Source organism: Mizuhopecten yessoensis, unplaced genomic scaffold (assembly GCF_002113885.1).
Source record: "Mizuhopecten yessoensis strain PY_sf001 unplaced genomic scaffold, ASM211388v2 scaffold9977, whole genome shotgun sequence".
Taxonomy (NCBI): Eukaryota; Metazoa; Mollusca; class Bivalvia; order Pectinida; family Pectinidae; genus Mizuhopecten; species Mizuhopecten yessoensis.
In genome coordinates, this window is record NW_018408317.1 from 94,172 (window position 1) to 119,292 (window position 25,121).

Consider the following 25,121-nt stretch of genomic DNA (forward strand, 5'->3'; position numbering starts at 1 on the left):
TAAAACATGTATTGATAAATGGCGGAAGTCAACTTTGTTAAAAACCGGTCCACTGAACCATATCTGCCTTTTCCTGATCTTTTAACCACTCAATGTCAACGATCTTTATAGATAACGTTTTTTTGTAATATTTCCAATTAAAAAACAATGCTTTGTAGTATTTCCAATTTTTGAGGATGACGTCGTAATAAAGCTTAATTTAGACGGTTTCCAAATAACGCACGGCATATACTATATAAGGGTGGCGTTTTGGACATCATCATAAAGGAATTGAGGTTTTATTCCACCAGTACGAGTGAGTATAATATATCACCAATCAATACTATACCGAGGTCTAAACAAAACCGAAATTGAAATTGAAATTTAAGAAGCTGGATCAAATGATGACCCACAGAATATTCACATGGAGACCATGAAATGTTTATCTATTTATCAAAGTATCTATCAAAAACAGATAATTTTGAAGCGTATTTATTTGTTCGAATCAATGAATAATAGTACTATATATTAATATGCTAATTTTGAAATAACTGTACTTAACTTGAATCATTCTATAATATATAAAAGATGTTCAAAATTTAATCCTTATCAATAACTTGAGACATATTTGTAACAGACAGTTCGCAGAATATACTAATTTCATGGTTATTTGCTCAAGGCAATCCATTTGATTGTAAAATGTGTAATTGTTATACAATTCGTTGACAAAAACCGGGACTAGAAACCTGTCGATTTATAAACTTGAAAAAAACCCACCTGTGACTTCATTAAGGAAATAATAGGTCGTTTGATACTGGATGTCGTATGCTTAGTGACCCAGTACCTATTGTGTACGTTTTGCGAATAAGGACACCGTTCTTTGATGCCATTGTTTGCTGTTCGTTTGTTTTATGAGAACACTATTTAAGAAAAGTTTGGTTAGCTTAACAATAATTTCCCCTACACCTTTTTATCGTCATACCTATACAAAGATACATCTTTCGCTATTTAATTTGATTTTTACTTTACAATATTAACAAATATATACTTAAACTCATTTTTTTAATTACCTGTAACCTATTTTTGAATTACATATATTTATCTTAGTATCACTTCGTGTTTATGAATAGTATTGATTAAAAGACGTTAAAGCTCTTTTTAGAACGCGGAATAAGTATTGTCCTTTGTTTCAATGGTTGTTTAACAAAACCAAGCAGGAATTCTAGATGTAGGCGCATTGTAATTATTATTGTTTTAGTTTACCAGTTTACAATACAGACAGGACAGATTTCGGGATTTATACTTTACTTTATCACCTTTTTAGAAGAGAACCACTGTCAATATTGTTATTTAATTTTGAAAGATGTATAATGCTTTATGCATTGATAGCAAGATGTTAAGCTTCTTTAAATAATTCTGAGTTCAATAATATTGAAAATTCTCGTGTATGGAAATATTCGTGTTATGAGTATTTTAACTTATCACGATGTGGAAATTTTCACACTGGCAGCGGTTGATACATTTTTAATATATATATATGTGATATTTATAAAATAGAATAGGGCTGACAATACAAATATTTAGGGTGATATTTATAATTTATAATTTATAATATAAATATGTATTTGTGTGTAAAACACGAATTTAATGATCTAAAGAAAAGATTAGTACCATTTATATTTGTTTAAAAAATATTTTCAGGAATCTTAACTATATATTAACATCTGTTACAGTTTTCTGTCATTATATTGGTTATTAAAAGTCTGGATATTTAGTTAAGAAGAATGAACGTAAGACACATATGACACACGTTTACAATTTGGTAATAGTCACAGTATGCCAAACTCGAAATACACTGCATCATACAGCTGCTCGTCTTTCTAGAACTTTAGAATATACAAAAATAGATATGTAAAAGATGTCAATCAATATTTATTGGAAATATTGATTCAGTCCATCACGTATGAGTTTTAACAAGTACGTAATCAGGGTCAGTCGTCACGCTAAATTTCTTTCTGGTACGAGTTACGTCACATTTGTTACTTCGTCCCTTATTCTAATTGGCCAAAATTCCTATTTTGAATTTGGCTACTGACTGATCTACTTCCGATCAAGTCCCCTGTAATTTATTCAATCACACCCTTTCGTTTCATTCGGTTGATTTTGATACTGTATACAATGATCAATGATAATAAATAATTGTCAAGACCAGGATAACCTTTGCCGTTCTAATCAAACCAGGAGGTTTTATTATTAAATTGTTCACAATACATGAGATTTCCTTTTGAGTCAGTTGACTCAATTTATATTAAAAATACATTGATCAAAACTGCTTTTTTTCCAATTAGGGGGGAAATATAAACTTTTTCTTGTATTGGCTTCTATTTAGATTATGAAATATTCTATTTCTATTTCAGTGGACACGTTCACCATTTTGTTAGCATTGGTCCTATGTGTAACTTTATCGAGGGCTTACTGCCCCGCAGAATCCGTGTTTAACCAAACGACAGCTGATGGAATTCAAACCTTTAACCTTAATACCAGGGCTTTGTGTGAGAGCCAGGAGACACAAACAACGGAGGGAGTTAACATTTGTGATATAGACGATCTAAACAGATATCTTACCTTAGCAGGGTACCATATTCGGGAAGCTATAGATGAATTCGTAAGTAAAGTTTGTGGTCATTCTTTATGATGAGAAGCTGATTGCTGTAATTGACGTTAAGAAACTTACATTAAGAAAGACTGTATAGTCTATTTACTGCGCAAACGCATGTACAACACGAATACTTACAATATTTACAAGTTACACTGATACACCCGTTGTCAATACTGCTCATTCAAACGTTTTATACTTACCATGAACTTATTCATTCAAAACTTCCATTCCTATTTGTTTAAGACATTTAGCATGACCACGTTACATGATGAACACAGTATGATAGTACTTTTATCAATGAGTGACATTTTTGATTAATGCCAATAATCAAGATATTATTTGAGTTCCGATGAGTTTCGTTAGAAGTGTGTTTTACTGGATCTGTGTAAACTTTGATAATGTATGCTTCACCATGAAAATGATATCATCAGACCATTTAGACTTTGTCATGGAAATGTTAGAAATATATTTTGTTGTTGTTTGGATTAGCTAGACAAATCATATGTACTGGTATATGTTTAGGATAACAGGGTGATGATGCGAAGAAGTCTATGTGCTATACATCCTATGGACATGTATATACCTAGTGGACATAGCGTGGTAAGTACATTACTGTATCATAACATCATCGAGTCTTCTTCTTGAAACGGAGTTTTCTTTATGAAACGAACACTTTGAGATAGGAAAATCTATCAGTCTAAACTGGGATAATTTTATTTACCAAACACACTACGACTTTTGTTATTTATTAGCGAAACAGTCCACAGATAATACTCCTTCGCTGCAATAAGATTATATTTGTAATTAAATATATTTTTGTTTTCCTTAACGAAGCCTAGTAAGTTTTTCATACTTCAGAGTTAATTTAAGCCGAATTTATCCTTGCTTATTTACACCGATAACTATATTTGTTGTGCTGAAAAACAATGGTGATAGGTCCGTCATCATGACAATACCTTAATTACTAAAGACATATAACTTCTATTCAATATCGGTAAAACAGATGAATTTTCTTATCTTTTGAAAAACAGGCTAGCACACTCAGAAATGGTTTGTCCATGATATCTGAAATAACGTTGAACCTGACCATATCGAAATGTCACGGAAGAAGCAGATTGGAAGCCAACCTGGTTCAACCAATGCAAGCAATTTTGTGCGAGATGAAGAGATCGTGCAGCGACCTTGTACAGTCTGGAATCGATATCGTCCGGCTTGACATAAGTAGTATGGACAGAACTGACTTCAGGTATTTTACATGCAAGAATCTCAGGCGGGCTCATACTCTTCTTCACGATTTTAAACACGACCTCAACTCCGACATTAACAACGTACCCACGTATAGTAATGGCGATTGATAACAACAGGTTCGCCTTACCGAGACCATTGGAGAAATAATATTGGTGCTTGCGTCAAAGACAGTCGGATGCGTTTAGAAAAAAATGGAGATTCAATGTTATTTTTAGGCCTGTGAAACATTGACCGGCAAACATATCATTTACAGCCGACCTCTGAGTCAATTATGCAGGCAGTATTAAAGACTTCAACGGATATTAATATCAGTTAAAAGCGTTTTATCGTTAGGCTGATTACAGTAATTGATTAAATTATAATATGATTTTTAATGTATATTATTTTTTCCATTACTGTTAAGAGATCTGTTTAAGTTATGTAAGGTTGCATATCTCGTAAAGAAGGGTGACTTGTGATTTGTTGGAGTGTGTATGTGATCATATGTACGTGACAATATGTTTTCTTTAATTACATTCATTATTCATGTTTCATAGTCATATGTAAAGATTTTGTACAGAAATATGATCTGCAACATTTACATTTATGTATGTGACAAAATGTTTTCTTGATTCAAATTTATTATTTATGCTTCATAGATTTTAGTCATTTGCAAGATTATTGTACAAAAACCTTATCTTGAATGTTGATGTGTACGGGAAAAATGTTTTCTGGTTGTATATTGTTTCAAAGTCTTTAGTCATTTGCAATGTGTTTGTACGGATATCTGATTTGCGATGTTTACACTTTGATCTCATTAAAATTGCCATTTCAAACATGAATATTCTGTGCGGTTATAATTCTTCCTGAAAGTTGTTATTACATACAGTTAAACGTTAAATATTGCAACTATATAATGTTGCAGTTGTACCATGCATGTCAACTCTACAGTTTCCATTCCGTATAGTTGAATTTTTAAGTTTGTCCTACCATGGTTTCCTATAACCAGGAATATTGGCGGTTCTGAGGACACTCGCTCTTAACTTTGTTTTCTTTAAAGTATCCTTTCATAAATATTCATATTATAATATTACATATTATGAGTACTGTTATACCTCATCCATATCACAGCGTGATTGATTGGATAATATTGATGCCATGATGTGGAAATAAAACACTGTGTTCCCCTCACATGCTCGAGTTTCCCCGACCCTATTGCCCCAACTCGATTCCTCTTTAGACAAATAAGCAAGAGTCACCACACTTAAGTTTCGAATAACTGAAGCAGACGTCAACAATATTACGGAAGTCTGATCATCTCTATTGTTGTTTTTTTGCTCTATTTGTAATAAATCTGTTTTTCGGCAGTACATCGTTAGCATATGATAAGTGAAATTAGCCATATAAAGCGTACATCATTTATTTTTTCACCAAGTAATCATATCATACCAATAGGCTACACCCTAATCTCGATAATAAGTCTGATTTGAAAAAGGCAGGCTTTGAAATTTAGCATGGGATTCCTTGCAGTCAAACTTGCCTCAAAAGTGAATCGGTTTCGAAGGTAGGCTATCCTTGAAAATATACCCTGGATTCAGTTAATTCGCAGTCAACAGTCGAATAAACAAATCTGAAAATATCTATAAATTTGAGGAAATGTGGTGCGCCTGAAACTATATGTTATTTATGTAAATTTAGTGCGCCTGACAATATTTATAACTTTGGTGTTTGCGCCCCACCTAACGTCATATTTTATTTAGCACCTCAATACTGCGTTAATTAAACGAAAGCTTATTGTAAATGCTTGTGATTTTAAATAGCAATAACGCAACTATAGCATGAACGAATTAAAAGGCTTCACATGTAAGACAGCCTTAAAAAGTAGTCGTTCATGCCTTACCGTTTAAATGGCTTCGAAAATAAGACGGTTAGAAAATAAGCAACTTTCGAAAATAAGCTGGAATTAAAAAAAAAAAAAAAACGAAAACAAGTCGCGGCTTATTGTGGATATTTTGTGGTATATTCAGGCATTATATGTTCCTTATTTGTAAATATTGCGATCAGTAGTTTCAATTTTGATAGGATCATTTTGTTAATCAGTTTGGTGAGAACAAAGATAAAAAAACGATGTGCAAAGTAATAATATTTAAAAATTATAAAAAGAACCTGCAATATTCAAGTTTACACTATAGTGCATATGTAATGATTTGCACTTTGTTACCAGCAATCGTAGATAGTTCTTATGACGCGATAGTATACTATCATCATTTATAATGATTAAATAATTAAGATATTATATTTGCTAATGTAAACGGCTTGTGGACTGTAAAATGTATTACCAGTTAACATATTTATTTTTTGAAGAACTGAAAGATGAAAATTCTACGGCAAAAATCACTAAAATATTAAAAACGTAAAAATTAAAACCTAGTATTTCAGTAAAAACGCATTTGACTGAGATTTCTCTATGATTCATAACAAACCAGCATCCTATAATTTAGTCTTTCATTCAAAAATATATTAAACCGTCCTAAAATTAACCCGTTCAAACGATCAATCGTTTTTCTTGCTAGTAGAACAATACAGTTAAAGGGGCATCACGCTGAAGTAACTTTTTTTTTTGTCTTTTTTCCAAATACTACATAAACATATCAAGTAAGACTCCTTATGGAAAATGCCGATCGGATTTGGCTGAAATAGATTCATAAAAATGATTAAATCTAAGATAATCATCGGTATTTCTACCTGTCTGACCAACGTTTTGTTCAGGGATTTCCCTCTACTAGCGCATGCGCATAGCACACCATTTCTTTGTGAACAAAATGACTGGCCGTGTGAAGTAAGCCAAAGAAAAGGGTTGTACCGTGGCAGCTACGAAGCGAATAGTTGCCAAATGGTCAAAAGATAGCGCAAGGGGTACGTTACGTAATCATTATTGCCAGTGGGAAGTATTCAAAGCAGAAAATAACTGCCCTAGCAGTCAGTACGGTGCATGTTTTCTTCCGGATAGCGGCCGGTTAAGCTGAAATAAAATCGACAGAAATGCTAGCGCTGTTTATGTTATGAATAAATATCTAAAACTATTAACCTCGCTAGTATCATTGTGTGAGTTTGAACACAGATGAACTTAGTTTAATATGTTAATGGGCATGTATCGGAGAGAGTTTGCTTTGTGTTTTTTATAATTATACAGTGGTTTATGCAAACGAAAGGGATAAGTGACTGGTTAGTTTGATTTTGCCATGAGGCCCCCCCAGGGATAACTGCTGTGATGGACACGGCGTATTCTGTTCTCTGATCCTCTGTCGGTGCTCGGGGTCAAATGAGATACGTGCGCTATTAGATTTACATGATTTATAATATTACCGGGATCAGTAAAATGGTATTATTTAATTATATTGCTGAATTAAACGATTGTTTTTTGTTTTGACATGCAAGTTTTAAATTAGTACTAATATAATACCCGGCCTGCCCTGGCGCGACGACGCAATATATAAAAAAAAAATCGCTCTTCGTCAGAAAGCTACGTTATCGCAGCTAGATTAAAAATGTCAAAATGACGGACCAGGATGAATAACTGAGGAAGGAGAACCTACTTCTAGTAAATAGGATCGCATAACACTTTTTTTTTAAATCGCAATTTTACAACAGTTCTTGTTTTCATATGATGTTGACTTAGAATGTATGATCATGGAACAACCTTTTCTCTATAAAGAATAAATTTTCGACTTCAGATAGAATCGGAATACGTATTGAAAACAGGGGAAAAATATTTGATTACGTTATAAAAATGGCGCGTGCTGCCGATAACTACGGCTTCTGTTTCGGACCAAAGGAACTGATTAAAGAAAAGTTGTCTCAGCATAAAAAGGGTCCATTTAAAAGTATGCTTTAATCTCTGTAAAGTATTGAAAAAATATAATTATCAAGTATCTCAACACGTTCCTTATTGTCACATATTCTACATGTTCACGTAGTGGTTTTGCCATACAGTTTATTGTGTGTGATGGTTAATATGACTTCCTAAATGTTAGCGTTTGGAGACAGTGAAAGTGGGAAAGAGAGTATACATAGATTTATATGCATGGTCTAGAAAAAAAATGGCCAAAGACATTGAGTTGTTTAATGTATTAAATAAATTCACAAACGTTTCATTTTTATATTCGCGTGTAGTTTGTCATTGCATATATGCACTTTATGTACACATTTGAAAAGGGATATTCGTCTCGTGAATATTCCTTTTTACAGAAAGGGTTGTCCCATTGTTGAGGGAGTGTTTAGACCCGTACCACCTGTACCGGTCACGGGAGAAGGCTGTGATAAATTGTAAAAACTTGTGCCCCATCCTTTGTTTAATTTTATTGGCAACAAATTTATGTTAAAAGCTAAATAAATTTAAATTCTTAATATTGGCAAGTGTGCAATTAACTTCTGATGATGAATAATTACTGTTCAATTAGTTTGAATACGGAATTAGAAATCATATAATTTGGTTTCATAGTGCGGTAAGAAGTTGCAGTTGCCTGACGGCCCCTCTCTGAGGGCCCCTTTGTAAACCGTGTCATCTCGCTCGCACCACTTGTGTTTGCTGCCTAATCAGGTGACGTTATCGGCGCTATTTTTAGCCGGGCTTTCCCGAACAATTCAAGTGGTCAAACTGGACATTTGGAACGGACTATGAATATGGGGATAGCGAGGTAACATAAGTGGAAGGGCATACAATACATACATTCATTAAAAAAAAAACGCCTTTTCACGTGATGTCCCTTTAAACGACGGACCTTGTATATAACAGATACGTATTCCTTATATTATGATTTTTTTTTAAATTTGAATTTAACCAGTACTTCTCTAAAAATTTGAATTCCTAAAACAAGGGTTTTTAAGCATATCCCATTCTGTTTTAGCATAGTGTAAACCAATTTGGATTTGCAAAGGTTTGGTCCCTAGCATCACTGATGAGTCTTAGAAGGGTGCAATAGCTGGAGGATGCAGTGTAATTCATGTCTGGTATACTGTGTCTGTATCTTTTACAGAATGTGCAGTCATCTGTGTGTGTGTTACATTCATCTTTCAACATTTTGAACTATGAGAACGAAGTTATATTATTTTTTATTAATATTTGTTTCTAAATAGGTTTGAATGACATGATATTTCTAAAAACAAAATTCAAAGTTTCTTAAAATTTATATTTTAATTTCAGCTAAAATACACATAAAACAAAGGTCTTAATCAAGGACTACATGCTATTCAACGATTATTCCATTGTTGCAGAAAAGTGAGGCTGCTTTTATGCAGTAAATTCTTTTCGAAATAAATAACATTTTATGGCAAATTTCTGAAAATTCTGTTAATGTCGTTTTCCAAGAAACGGAGGATTTCAAGAGCTGTTCTTAGACTAGCGCACGTAAACAATGTCTGTTCCGTTCTGTCCATGGTATTGTAGCTCATCATCGCTCTGAAAATATCTGGGTCCACAGCAACGTGTATGAGCATTCGTTTCATCTCGCAAATGACATCAACAATTGGTTGCAGGACGTTTTGGGAGCATCCTCCACTTGTGTGGCAGTTTGTAACTGACATATTTAAAGCTACCTGTGTCATCATTTGAATACCAGTCTGGAGACTTACAACCTGTGAAGACATATGCAATGCAATGAACAAACCTTTTAATTAAGCAATGAATGTCAGCAATAGAAATATTGTTACAGGACCATAACAATATTTGCATTTTGAGTAGTTACGCTTTGCTTAGTTATTTAGAACAGTCCTTTGAACAGTATATTAAGTCTTGACGACGATGAAATTGATGACATCACAATAGAGATTGATGACGTTACAATAACAAATGCTGTTATAGTCTCATAACAACATTTGCCTTCTCAGTGCATTGCAATTGAAGGAGGCAGAGCAAATGAAAATATTTACATGTAACATTATGTAGAATTCTTGAAGACAAGGGATGTTTTGATATGTTAGTTTAAGAAATCCTATTTAGAATAATTCTGTACATTAAAAAGAGGTAATTACATGTCATAATCATTTTTTTAATGCAGATATCTCGAAGACGTGCAGTTTACATTTTAGTAACGTAAAGTTTATATACGGACATTTTGTTGAAAAATATTCGTATAAACATGTCATTGATTCATTGTTAATGTAGCTTTTAATAGACATTTTATTTACAAATCTTTTATAATCTTTATAAACAGAGTTCGTATAGAGATATCAATGATATTTTTTTTGTCAAGGTAAAATTCATATAGTCATATCACAGATATTATTAAGATATGTAGGCATACTACAATGGGAAACTTTCACCTTGTCAAACGTTCGCCCTGCATCAGTTACATCCATATCTGTCCAGTGTTAATTTCGCCCTTCACATTTGATAAATATACTTGATATATTGTTTACTACTGCTTGCTCTATTAATGAATACGCCCTCATTACGGTAGGCGAAAAAGGCCGAAACGTTAAACGGCGGCGAAATTTATAATGTATTTCATTTGCATATTGTTAAAGTAAATTTCATGTACATACTTGAGTATTTACATGATAGCTATTCATGCTAACGTTGTGTACATATGGATTTCTATATCGTTAGGTTATATGTAAAACAGTAATTAAACAGCTTACCAAGTCTGTTCTAGTGCTGGGCACCAGGGGAAGGTTATGCGTATTCTGTTCACGACAACTCCGTGAACCGGAACGAATAGTAACTACCTTTATGAAAAGAACAAAACAAGACATTGAAGTTAATTCTTTGAAAAGAAGTGATGCTGTTCAGTTAATTGTAAATCAAATGACATATAAATATATGAACAGGTGCAACAATTCTTTTTATAATGACAACAGTTTGCAATTTTTATAATTATTCCTTTTCATTTTCACTGTTCTTATCTTTTCGCTGTACACTATAATTCATTCAAATGATTATGATAAATATGGCTGTTTTAAACTAACGACTTACGTTCATTGCATGTTGCAAAACCCGTTCAGCAATTCTCAGTTTCCGATTTAATGAAGCGATGGAGCATATCGGAAGTGACCTGTAACCCCCGCCATTACAGGACCCGGATGTGTTGATGCTGTACGTCTCCGTGAAATGTTCTGTATTTGGCACTATTGTGCATGTCGCACCAATACCTATACTGATGACAATGCTAAGATCTGAAAAAAATGAGGTTATTTGATATTTTGATAAATGTACTATCTAAATTTTGAAGTATCTATCAATTTTATCAAATACATATCTGCTGTTTTTGTTGTTGACCGGGCTGTGCACTGTATCTGTCGTTGTTGTTAGAAATAAATACGTCTTTGTTGTAAGAGATATTCAAAATGGTCATCAGTGCTGTTCTTTCGATCTAAATGGTTGCCTAAATGCTCATTCGAGATGTCTAGAAACCTGTCAACACCACCGTTTTCAGCTATATTTGATTTTGGTAGATGCTAGATAATCTCCATTAGTTAAAAACCGCATATGTAACACAAAAATCTGATTGGCTGACCTCAGCACGCAACAACCAATCCAAATCATTCAGACATCTACCAGGTATTAGTCGTCCCGCAGCAAATAATTTGTCATGAGTGTGAGAAGCTTAACTGTATCTTCGATTTTATAAAAAATTGCGTATTTATTAACACAATCAAACAACATTGAATGTTTTATAAAGACAAAATGTATGAACAAAGAAGGGTGGCAAGAGTTAACTTCTTCGTGCAAAAGTTTATAAGTAACCCTTGGGAATTAAAGGAAATGCATTGTCTGGCTGCTACTTACATAAGATGCGCATACTGTGATGATGGTTTAAGTAAACAGATATGTCAGTTTCAAAGAAAAACAGCTATAAAAATGAAGAGAAATTATAGTATTTATTAGAATATGTGTTGGCTTTTCCAGGTTAAGAAATTTTCACGGGAGGATTGAAAATCAACATTAGTACTGTTATGCAACCAAACGCCCATTATATCATTTTTTTTTCTTTCTTTCGGGATCCGTCCTCATATGACCCTGGCTGTTGCGAGGACGTTAAACCCCAAACAAACAAATATTTCGGGATACAAAAGTGTCGTTTTGAAACTGCTCATAAATCATCTGTCAAATACCCAAGTAAGGTACAGTTAGTGGTATCTTAACAGGATCCAACAAAGAATCGTCCTGGTAGTAACAGCCTACATTGTCAGGGATGAAACTAAAACCAAGATGTCCCGATGATAAAATACAAAATCGTAGGTATCGCAAAGGAGGGGACAAAAACTTCAGAGATGTTCCGGTGATAAAAACGGAAATTTGAGAAACACGAGGGACGCAACTTAACATCCAGAGATAGCCCGAGTGCATCATGCGGAAGTGATCGATGTTTTGATTCCAAGAAAAAAGGTTGATAGACACAACAGTAAGGTTTGGAGAAGGAAAATGTGCACAGCGATCGGGATAACTCCAGTTGGTAAGTTCTTTGTTTCGTACGATGTAGATTTATTGAGAATAATAAAAATTATCACTAGACCTGTTTTTATGATGATTGATATTATATAATTTCATTTCCGATTTAAATGATGTCAAATTCGGCAGATTTTATAATTCAATGCACTTTATCTGCGAAGTCACAAATGAATGGGACCGGAATGAAAATACATACAGTGGTATGCTGGCGGAGAAACTTACAACACAGAGTTTCTAAAGATGCAAGTTGATGAAGACTACGGTCGCCTTCATGATCTCATTGGGAAATATGCTATTTCTTTGTGTGATTTGAAGATCGATGTTTTTGATTATGTTCATTAACGTGACTTGTGCTTTGTTTTTTCTAACCTAAGTTATGTTTAAAAGCTGTGACATTACTTTGATTAGACCTAGATTTACATTTTCGGTGTTGTGTATGAAGGCGAAGACGCTTACCCTTCCGGAACACCTGGTCTTTATTTTCCTCAAACTTTTCAAGGGTCTAATTGTAAATTGTTCCTTTGTTCAAATTAAGCTCTAGTTTTTTTCAAATAGCAGAGCGAATCAAGGTTTTGTTGACATTTCAGTATTGTCTTATTTTAATGTTCTGTTGACAAATAACGATTGATTCTACTCGGAGATTAATGTAATATTATTATTTGGTTCCCTACTTGAAAATATTTGATTTGACAGAACAAATAATAACGGAAGCCCCATTTCGTGCAGGAAACCTTACTATTCTGAATTTACTAGGCTTTTTTGTTTTTGTTTAGGTGATTAATAGTTTCTTGCTTTTTTGTTTTAATAGATACAGTAACCTCCCATAAACTTCCGTTTGAGTATAAGTGTAGCACATTTGGGCTGGTGCACGTCTGTTGTACAGGTAGATTCATTGGTGTCAGCGGTAGTATATCAATCTGAAGTCCAGGGTTCGAATCACGATCTGGCCCAGCTAAAGGTTTTACACTCAGAACACATTTGTAGGTTATATTTTGTTTATTTCATCTCTATCAAAACTATATTCATGCCCGACAAATAGGTTTCGGTTGCAAAGTTCCATTTTTTGGCAGTGGTACGGAAATCATTATGTGGGAAACGCTCACTCTTTGTTTGGAAGAGAAACATTTCCTTTTATTTGTGATTTGGGAAGCTGAACGATAATTTATACCCGAATTCTTCATGGTTTTGTGTCATTTGAGGGTAACGTAGAGATTTCCAACGAAAAAGATTTGGTGTTTAGGTGGTTGATTTTGGTGTTTCAACATTGACACCCCGAACTTTTTGTGCAAACAGAGGCTGGAATAGTTACAAAAAAACACTTTATATGGTCATATGAAGATTGAAGAGGGAAACTATTCCGCCCGCTGGCCAGATGGACGGAAGGAAGACGGACGCATAAGCTCATCTGGCCCTTCAATAAACGATACTTGTAACTGAGTGAGATCGGGTTAACTCAGTCGAGGGCTAAGACTCTGTAACATCCTGAACTCGTCTTGTGCCTCGGTTGGGATTCTGTTACAGATTTTGGTTCTCTTAAGAATACACCTAATACCACTCAGTTACAGGGCCCATTTGTTTATCTCGATCCAAACGGTTGAACCAGTGTTGTTCGTTTATAAAATAAGATCGGACCTGGTTATTTAATGCTGCTTTCAGGCGAGATTTGACAAAGCCTTGTAAACGCCTGAATAAACATATGCAGGTCTGCCAGAATTTATACCTGAAAATATTACATTGAAAAACGGACAAACCGGTTGAATCGGACACGCGAAGGGGGCCCAGTCAATGATTTTTGGTAGTATGATATTTGCCACAAATCAGGAACCATGGCAGACAACCGTCAAATTCAGCGTATATCGAAGCGTTTCTAGTAGAAAACCCTGGCTGAGTACCGTTATGTTTCTTCAAAATGACACGCTTGGTCAGAAAATCCTTAATAACTATTTTATGTAAATATATCATCGGTAAAATGTTACTTCATTGTGATCGATTTTGAATTAATGGTGCAATATTGAGATTAAACCAAGACTCCGAAACATTGCTTAGGACTATAATATAACGAAAATGTTCATCTATATACTACTTTATTTCATTATCATGCGATGTCAATATGAGAAGAAGTTTAGAACGATTGGAGGAGATCTTGAGATCTTGAGAATGGATTTTCCGTTTTCCCGCATTTAGGAATTTCTACGAAAGAAACGTCTGCTCGCGCCATGTGACGTCGTAAACCGGAAATAGTATCCATACAAAACTGATCCGAGTAAGAAAATAGTCCGTTATAAACAAACCAACATTTTTAAACATAAAATGAATATGGAAAAGCAAATGACGATTAGTTTTTAAAATGTTCTTTTCTACATATTTTCAAGGTTCTTGGTATTACTCCGCGCAAATCTTCTATTTCTTTACGTTTGCCACAGACCGCGGTTTTAAATTTGAGCTTAAAAGTTGTTTAGAAAATAGAGTGTTTAGTTGCTTTTTATGAATGGAGAAATATATGAGGTAGAAGTATATAGATGGTAAACAGTTTATAACACAATCTTTTCAGTGCTTTTGCACATTGATAAAATCTCGAGTCCACCTGCGGTGGTCTCCACGTGCTGCGGCGATGAGAAAATTGTTCCCACGACAAACCCTGAAAACACAGTGTGATAATTTATAAATGCTTTATTATCCCATATACACCTTATGATTTTCAACGTTCAAGACAGTGAAGAAAATATCAAATGAAACTTAAGAATAGCTATTTCTTCCTCAAAGTTACAAACGTATCGCGGGTTGTTATCGATACCTCGTACATCAAAACAAATGACATCTAAATTAAACCGATTTTGCACTTATTGATAACAGTCGTGACAATAGAGCACACAGAGTGCATAATCTACATTTACACATTATGTATGTGAATCACGTTCCTCCAAATCAAAGACGTCCGCTCTCGGTACACGTTTTCGAAAAATTCGAAGGCCTTCGGTAAGCTATTAGATTGGTTTCAGGTATAAAAAAATCAGTCCAATTGCTAGGTTGATACATGTCTTTTGAAGATTACATAAGATCTACACCAGATTTCAAAGCCATTCCATTGGCCGTTATGCTGAGGCGCGGTTCTTTTGATGTACATCAAAGGATCAAACTAGTCTTTTTGTGTCATCCCAAGCGAGGCGCGAACAAAGCCTCCAATTTCCATTGATATTCAAATGAGAATCGAGAATGAAATCTTTGGATTTTGACGGATTGTGGAAATCTTATTGTTTGTGACTTTAAAATGGAATATAATGTCAAATCTGAGTTAGCCTCTTACGTCAAGCTATTTGCAGACGACACAAGTTGCTGGCATGGTCTTACTAATGTCCGTCCTGCCCCGTTGCGCCCGTCGCTTCCCGTTCACTATTATAAATCTAACTACAGTGTATTTCATTTCTTAACTAATTTTAATCTTCCATATGTTAAGAACGAGAATACCTCAAATATGCCATGGTTTCCAAATCAATGTCAAGGTCACTGGGTTCTATTTATAGAAATTACTAAAAATAACACTTTGATAGCGGGGACATTTTTGTCTTAAAGACATTTTCATTATTTTTTTTGCGTTTTTAAGAAACGTTTTTTTTTTTTTATTGCCACAGAGTAATTTTTACTTTGATAACACTATACCAGTCATTTGAATTTGGATCTATTTCATTCTAATCTAAACAAAAGCCCTGCCTGTCTATGTAGTTATATAGTATATATACTATACTACACTAAGGTAATTTCTCATTAAATCTCCTTTTTTCCCGAATGATGCTATTCCACCAAATGATTAGATATTTGTTTATGGATGTCAAATACCAAACGTTAACATGAATAACTATGTTAAAGGGTTCTCGTAAAGAAAGGTGATTTGTTGGAGTGTATACATGTGATAATGTGTACGTGACAATATGGTTACTTTAATTACATTCATTATTTATGTTTCATACTCATATGTAAAGATTTTGTACAGAAATATGATCTGCAATATTTACATTTATGTATGTGACAAAATATTTTCGTGATTCATATCTATCATTTATGCTTCATAGACTTTATTCATTTGCAAGATTATTGTACAAAAACTTTATCTTGAATGTTTATGTGTACGGGAATTATTTTTTCTGGTTGTATGTTGTTTCAAAGGTTTTAGTCGTTTGCAATGTGTTTGTACGGATATCTGATTTGCGATGTTTACACTTTGATCTCATTAAAATTGTAATTTCAAACATGCATAGTCTGTGCGGTTATAATTCTTCCTGAAAGTTAACTTTGGCGTTGTTATTACATACAGTTAACCGTTAAATATTGCAATCATATACTGTTGCAGTTGTACCATGCATGTCAACTCTACAGTTTCCATTCCGTATAATTGAATTTTTCGGACCTTGTATATAACAGATGCTTATTCCTTCTAATATGATCATTTTTTTTAAATTTGAATTTAACCAGTACTTCTCTAAATTTTTAAATTCATAAAACAAGGGGTTTTAAGCACATCCCCATCCTGTTTTATCATAGTGTAAACCAATTTGGATTTGCAAAGGTTTGGTCCCTAGCATCACCGATGAGTCCTAGAAGGGTGCAATAGCTGGAGGATGCAGTGTAATTCATGGCTGGCATACTGTATCTGCTACCATACTATATCTGTTACCATACTGTATCTGTTACCATACTGTATCTGTTTCCATACTGTATATGTTACCATACTGTATCTGGTACCATACTGTATCTGTTACCTTACTGTATCTGTTTCCATACTGTATCTGTTACCATACTGTATATATTACAGAATGTGAAGTCATCTGTATGTGTGTGAGTTATATTCATCTTTTAGCTTGATGAATTATCAGAACGAATTTATATTATCTGCATTAATATCTGTTTCTAAATAGCTTTGAATGACATGATATTTCAAAAAAACAAAACACACAAGTTTTCTTAAAATTTATATTTTAACTTCAGCTATAATACACACAAAACAAATGTCTTAATCAAGGACAACATGCTATTCAACGATTATTCCATTGTTACCTGCAGAAAAGTGAGGCTGCTGTTATGCAGTAAAGTCTTTTCGAAATAAATGACATTTTAGGGTATACTTCTGAAAATTCTGTTGATGTCGGTTTCCAAGAAACGGAGGATTTCAAGAGCTGTTCTGAGACTAGCGCACGTAAACAATGTCTGTTCCGTTCTGTCCATGGTATTGTAGCTCATCATCGCTCTGAAAATATCTGGGTCAACAGCAACGTGTATGAGCATTCGTTTCATCTCGCATATGACATCAACAATCGGTTGCAGGACGTTTTGGGAGCACCCTCCACTTGTGTGGCAGTTTGTAACTGACATATTTAAAGCTACCTGTGTCATCATGTGAATGCCAGTCTGGAGACTTACAACCTGTGAAGACATAAACAATGTTATGAACAAACCTTTTAATATAGCAATGAATGTTAGTAATAGAAATGTGTGTTACAGTACCATAACAATATTTACATTTTGATAGAGAAGTTATGTATTATTTGGTTATTTCGAACAGTTCTCTGAACAGCATATTAAGTCTTAACGACAATGAAATTGATGACGTCACAATAGCGATTGATGACGTTACAAATGCTGTTATAGTCTCATAACAACATTTGCCTTCTCAGTGCATTGCAATGAAAGGAGACAGAGCAAACGAAAATATTTACATACAACATTATGTCGAATTCTTGAAGACAATACATATTTTGATATGTTGGTTTAAAAAAACCTATTTAGAATAATTCTGTACATTAGAAAGAAGCAATTACATGTCATTGATATTTATATTAATGCAGATATCTCGAAGAAGTGCAATTTACATTTTAGTAACGTAAAGTTTGTATACGGACATTTTGTTGAGTAATGTTCGTATAGACATGTCATTGATTCATTGTTAAAGTAGCTTTTAATAGACATTTTATATACAAATCATTGACAATCTTTATAAACAGAGTTCGTATAGATATATCAATGTCATGAAGGTAAAATGGATGTAGACATATCACAGATATTCTTAAGGTAGGTCCATGTAGGCATAGTACAATAGGAAACTTTCACCTTGTCAAACTTTCGCCCTACATCAGTTACATCCAAATCCGTTCAGTGTTAATTACGCCCTTCACATTTGATAAATATACTTGATATGTTGTTTACTACTACTTGCTCTTTTAATGAATACGCCCTCATTACGGAGGGCGAAAAGGCCGAAACGTGAAACTGTGGCATAAGGTATAAGGAATGTCATTTGCATATTGTTAAAGTAAATTTCATGTACTTACTTCAGTATTCTCATGATATCTATTCATGCTAACGTTGTGTACATATGGATTTCTATGTCGTCAGGTTATACGTAAACATTAATTAAACAGCTTACCAAGTCTGTTCTAGTGCTGGGCACCAGGGGAAGGTTTTGCGTATTCTGTTCACGACAACTCCGTGAACCGGAACGAATAGTAACTACCTTTATGAAAAGAACAAAACAAGACATTGAAGTTAATTCTTTAAAAAGAAGTAATGCTGTTCAGTTAATTGTAAATCAAATGACATATAAATATACAAACAGGTGCAACAATTCTTTTTATAATGACAACAGTTTGCAATTTTTATAATTATTCCTTTTCATTTTCACTTTTCTTATCTTTTCGCTGTACGCTATAATTCATTCAAATGATTAAGATAAATATGGCTGTTTTAAACTTACGACTTACGTTCATTGCATGTTGCAAAACTCGTTCAGCAATTCTCAGTTTCCGATTTAATGAAGCGATGGAGCATATCGGAAGTGACCTGTAACCCCCGCCATTACAGGACCCGGATGTGTTGATGCTGTACGTCTCCGTGAAATGTTCTGTATTTGGCACTATTGTGCATGTCGCACCGATACCTATACTGACGACAACACACAGATCTGAAAAAAAATGAAGTATCTATCAATTTTATCAAATACATATCTGTTGTTTTTGTTGTTGACCGGGCTGTACACTGTATATGTCGTTGTTGTTAGAAACAAATATGTCTTTGTTGTAAGAGATATTCAAAAAGGTCGTCAGTGCTGTTCTTTCGATCTAAATGGTTGCCTAAATGTTCATTCGAGACGTCTAGAAACCTGTCAACACCACCATTTTCAGCCATATTTGATTTTGTTAGATGCTATATAATCTCCATTAGTTAAAACCCGCATATGTAACACAAAATCCGATTGGCTGACCTCAGCACGCAACAACCAATCTAAATCATTCAGACATCTACCAGGTATTAGTCGTCCCGCAGCAAATAATTTGTCATGAGTGTGAAAAGCTTAAATGTATCTTGGATTTTATAATAAAATGACGTATTTATTTAAACAATCAAACAACAATAAATGTTTTATAAAGACATAATGTATAAACAAAGAATGATGGCAAGAGTCTTCGTGCAAAAGTTTATAAGTAACCCTTGGGAATTAAAGGAAATGCATTGTCTTCCTGCTACTTACATAAGATGCGCATACTGTGATGATGGTTTAAGTAAACAGATATGTCAGTTTCAAAGAAAAACAGCTATAAAAATGAAGAGAAATTATAGTATTTATTAGAATATGTGTTGGCTTTTCCAGGTTAAGAAATTTTCACGGGAGGATTAAAAATCAACATTAGTAAGCACATCATAAACGTGAACTGTTATGCAACCAAACGCCCATTATATCAATTTTTTTTCTTTCTTTCGGGATCCGTCCTTATATGACCCTGGCTGTTGCGAGGACGTTAAACCCCAAACAAACAAATATTTCGGGATACAAAAGTGTCCTCCTGAAACTGCTCATAAATCATCTGTCAAATACCCAAGTAAGGTACAGTTAGTGGTATCTTAACAGGATCCAACAAAGAATCGTCCTGGTAGTAACAGCCTACATTGTCAGGGATGAAACTAAAACCAAGATGTCCCGATGATAAAATACAAAATCGTAGGTATCGCAAAGGAGGGGACAAATACTTCAGAGATGTTCCGGTGATAAAAACGGAAATTTGAGAAACACGAGGGGCGCAACTAAACATTCAGAGATAGCCCGAGTGCATCATGCGGAAGTGATCGATGTTTTGATTCCAAGAAAAAAAGTTGATAGACACAACAGTAAGGTTTGGAGAAGGAAAATGTGTACAGCGATCGGGATAACTCCAGTTGGTAAGTTCTTTGTTTCGTGCGATGTAGATTTATTGAGAATAATAAAGTTATCACTATACCTGTTTTTATGATGATTGATATTATATAATTTCATTTCCGATTTCAATGACGTCAAATTCGACAGGTTTTATAATTCAATGCACTTTATCTGCGAAGTCACAAATGAATGGGACCGGAATGAAAATACATACAGTGGTATGCTGGCGGAGAAACTTGCAACACAGAGTTTCTAAAGATGCAAGTTGATGAAGACTACGGTCGCCTTCATGATCTCATTGGGAAATATGCTATTTCTTTGTGTGATATGAAGATCGATGTTTTTGATTATGTTCATTAGCGTGACTTGTGCTTTGTTGGTTCTACCCTAAGTTTCGTTTTAAAGCTGTGACATTACTTTGTATGACCTAAATTTACATTTTCGGTGTTGTGTATGAAGGCGAAGACGCTTACCCTTCCGGAACACCTGGTCTTTATTTGCCTCAAACTCTTCAAGGGTCTTATTGTAAATTGTTCCTTTGTTCAAATTAAGCCTTAGTTTTTTCGAATTGCAGAGCGAATCAAGGTTTTGTTGACACTTCAGTATTGTCTTATTTTAATGTTCTGTTGACAAATAACGATTGATTCTTCTCGGAGATTTTTTGTCAGTGGTACGGATATCATTATGTGGGAAACGCTCACTCTTTGTTTGGAAGAGAAACTTTTCCTTTTATTTGTGATTTGGGTAGCTTAATGATAATTTATTCCCGAATTCTTCGTGGTTTTGTGTCATTTGAGGTTAACGTAGTGATTTCCAACGAAAAAAAATGGTGTTTAGGTGGTTGATTTTGGTGTTTCAACATTGACAACCCGAACATTTTGTGCAAACAGAGGCTGAAATAGTTACAAAAAAACACTTTATATGGTCATATGAAGATTGAAGAGGGAAACTATTCCGCCCGCTGGCCAGATGGACGGAAGGAAGACGGACGCATAAGCTCATCTGGCCCTTCAATAAACGATACTTGTAACTGAGTGAGATCGGGTTAACTCAGTCGAGGGCTAAGACTCTGTAACATCCTGAACTCGTCTTGTGCCTCGGTTGGGATTTTGTTACAGATTTTGGTTCTCTTAAGAATACACTTAATACCACTCAGTTACAGGGCCCATTTGTTTATCTCGATCCAAACGGTTGAACCAGTGTTGTTCGTTTATAAAATAAGATCGGACCTGGTTATTTAATGCTGCTTTCAGGCGAGATTTGACAAAGCCTTGTAAACGCCTGAATAAACATATGCAGGTCTGCCAGGATTTATACCTGAATATATTACATTTAAAAACGGACCAACCGGTTGAATCGGACACGCGAAGGGGGCCCAGTCAATGATTTTTGGTAGTATGATATTTGCCACAAATCAGGAACCATTGCAGACAACCGTCAAATTCAGCGTATATCGAAGCGTTTCTAGTAGAAAACCCTGGCTGAGTACCGTTATGTTTCTTCAAAATGACACGCTTGGTCAGAAAATCCTTAATAACTATTTTATGTAAATATATCATCGGTAGAAAGTTACTTAATTGTGATCGATTTTGAATTAATGGTGCAATATTGAGATTAAACCAAGACTCCGAAACTTTGCTTAGGACTATGATATAATGAAAATTTTCATCTATATACTACTTTATTTCATTATCATGCGATGTCAATATGAGAAGAGGTTTAGAACAATTAGAGAAGAACTTGAGATCTTGAGAATGGATTTTCCGTTTTCCCGCATTTAGGAATTTCTCCGAAAGGAACGTCTGCTCGCGCCATGTGACGTCGTTAACCGGAAATAGTATCCATACAAAACTGATCCGAGTAAGAAAATAGTCCGTTATAAACAAACCAACATTTTTAATCGTAAATATGAATATGGAAAAGCAAATGACGAAAAGTTGGTTTTAAAATTTTCTTTTCTACATAGTTTTAAGGTTCATGGTATTCCTCCGCGCAAATCTTCTATTTCTTTACGTTTGTCACAGACCGAGGTTTTAAATTTGAGCTTAAAAGTTGTTTAGAAAATAGAGTGTTTAGTTGCTTTTTATGAATGGAGAAATATATAAGGTAGAAGTATATAGATGGTAAACAGTTTATAACACAATCTTTTCAGTGCTCTTGCACATGGATAAAATCTCGAGTCCACCTTCCTCAAAGTTACAAACGTATCGCGGGTTGTTATCGATACCTCGTACATCAAAACAAATGACATCTAAATTAAACCGAGTTTGCACTTATTGATTACAGTCGTGACAATAGAGCACACAGAGTGCATAATCTACATTTACACATTATGTATGTGAAACACGTTCCTCCAAATCAAAGACGTCCGCTCCCGGTACACGTTTACGAAAAATTCGAAGGCCTTCGGTAAGCTATTAGATTAGTTTCAGGTATAAAAAATCAGTCCAATTGCTAGGTTGATACATGTCTTTTGAAGATTACATAAGATCTACACCAGATTTCAAAGCCATTCCATTGGCCGTTATGCTGAGGCGCGGTTCTTTTGATGTACATCAAAGGATCAAACTAGCCTATTTGTGTCATCCCAAGCGAGGCGCGAACAAAGCCTCAAATTTCCATTGATATCCAAATGAGAATCGAGAGCGTTATCTTTGAATTTTGACGGATGATGGAAATCTTATTGTTTGTGACTTAAAAATGGAATATAATGTCAAATCTGAGTTAGCCTCTTACGTCAAGCTATTTGCAGACGACACAAGTTACTGGCATGGTCTTACTAATGTCCGTCCTGCCCCGTCGCGCCCGTCGCTTCCCGTTTCACTATCATAAATCTAACTACAGTGTACTTCATTTCTCAACTAATTTTAATCTTTCTTATGTTAAGAACGAGAATACCTCAAATATGCCATGGTTTCCTAATCAATGTCAAGGTCACTTGGTTCTATTTATAGAAATTACTAAAAATAACACTTTGATAGCGGGGACATTTTTGTCTTACAGACATTTTCATTTTTTTTTAAAGCGTTTTTAAGAAACGTTTTTTTTTTATTGCCACAGAGTATTTTTTTACTTTGATAACACCATACCAGTCATTTGAATTTGGATCTTTTTCATTCTAATCTAAACAAAAGCCCTGCCTGTCTATGTAGTTATATAGTATATATACTATACTACACTAAGGGAATTTCTCATTAAATCTCCTTTTTTCCCGAATGATGCTATTCCACCAAATGATAAGATATTTGTTTATGGATGTCAAATACCAAATGTTAACATGAATAACTATGTTAAAGGGTTCTCGTAAAGAATAGTGATTTGTTGGAGTGTATACATGTGATAATGTGTACGTGACAATATGGTTACTTTAATTACATTCATTATCCATGTTTCATAGTCATATGTAAAGATTTTCTACAGAAATATGATCTGCAATATTTACATTTATGTATGTGACAAAATATTTTCTTGATTCATATTTATTATTTATGCTTCATAAACTTTAGTCATTTGCAAGATTATTGTACAAAAACCTTATCTTGAATGTTTATGTGTACAGTGAAAATGTTTTCTGGTTGTATATTGTTTCAAAGTTTTTAGTCATTTGCAATGTGTTTGTACGGATATCTGATATGTTCACACTTTGATCTCATTAAAATTGTAATTTCAAACATGCATAGTCTGTGCGGTTATAATTCAAAGTTAACTTTGTCGTTGTTATTACATACAGTTAACCGTTAAATATTGCAATCATATGCCGTTGCAGTTGTACCATGCATGTCAACTCTACAGTTTCCATTGTATAATTGATTTTTTCAGTTTGTCCTACTATGGTTTCCTATAACCAGGAATATAGGCGGTTCTGAGGACACTCGCTCTTAACTTTGTTTTCTTTAAAGTATCCTTTCATACATAGTCATATTATACTATTACATAGTATACGTACTGTTATACCTCATCCATATCACAGCGTGATTGATTGGATAATAATGATGCCATGATGTGGAAATAAAACACTGTGTTCCCCTCACATGCTCGAGTTTCCTCCACCATAATGCTCCAGCTCGATTCCTCTTTAGACAAATGAGCAAGAGTCACCACACTTGAGTTTCGAAAGACTGAAGCAGACGTCAACAAAGTCTGATCATCTCTATTGTTGTCCTATTTCTCTATTTGTATTAATTATGTTTTTCGGCAATACATCGTTAGCATATGATAAGTGAAGTCAGCCATATAAAGCGTACATCATTTATTTTTCACCAAGTACTCATATCATACCAATAGGCTACTCCCTAATCTCGATAATAAGTCTGATTTGAAAAAGGCAGGCTTTGAAAATTAGCATGGGATTCCTTGCAGTCAAACTTGCCTCAAAAGTGAATCGGTTTCGAAGGTAGGCTAGCCTTGTAGATATACCCTGGATTCAGTTAATTCGCAAAAGTCGAATAAACAAATTGAAAATATCTATTAATTTGATGAAATGTGGTGCGCCTGAAACTATATGTTACTTTGATGAAATTTAGTGCGCCTGACAATATTTATAACTTTGGTGTTTGCGCACCACCTAACGTCATATTTTATTTAGCACCACAATACTGCGTTAATTAAACGAATGCTTATGGTAATTG

General features: G+C 34.3%; 1 protein-coding gene across 1 annotated transcript; it reads left to right on the forward strand.

Moving 5' to 3' along the window:
- The first annotated feature begins 218 nt into the window (after positions 1–218).
- Positions 219–4,696, forward strand: LOC110459159. The gene is made up of 4 exons (XM_021511273.1): positions 219–295; positions 2,397–2,644; positions 3,161–3,238; positions 3,670–4,696. Coding segments are annotated over exons 1-4 (651 nt in total). The 5' UTR covers positions 219–294; the 3' UTR covers positions 3,994–4,696.
- The last annotated feature ends 20,425 nt before the right edge of the window (positions 4,697–25,121 follow it).

Excerpts from the sequence above, each read along its gene's own strand:
- LOC110459159 (XM_021511273.1), top strand. Across the intron at positions 2,645-3,160 it reads GGGAAGCTATAGATGAATTC|GATAACAGGGTGATGATGCG; the intron begins GTAAGTAAAGTT and ends GTATATGTTTAG. Across the intron at positions 3,239-3,669 it reads TACCTAGTGGACATAGCGTG|GCTAGCACACTCAGAAATGG; the intron begins GTAAGTACATTA and ends TTTGAAAAACAG.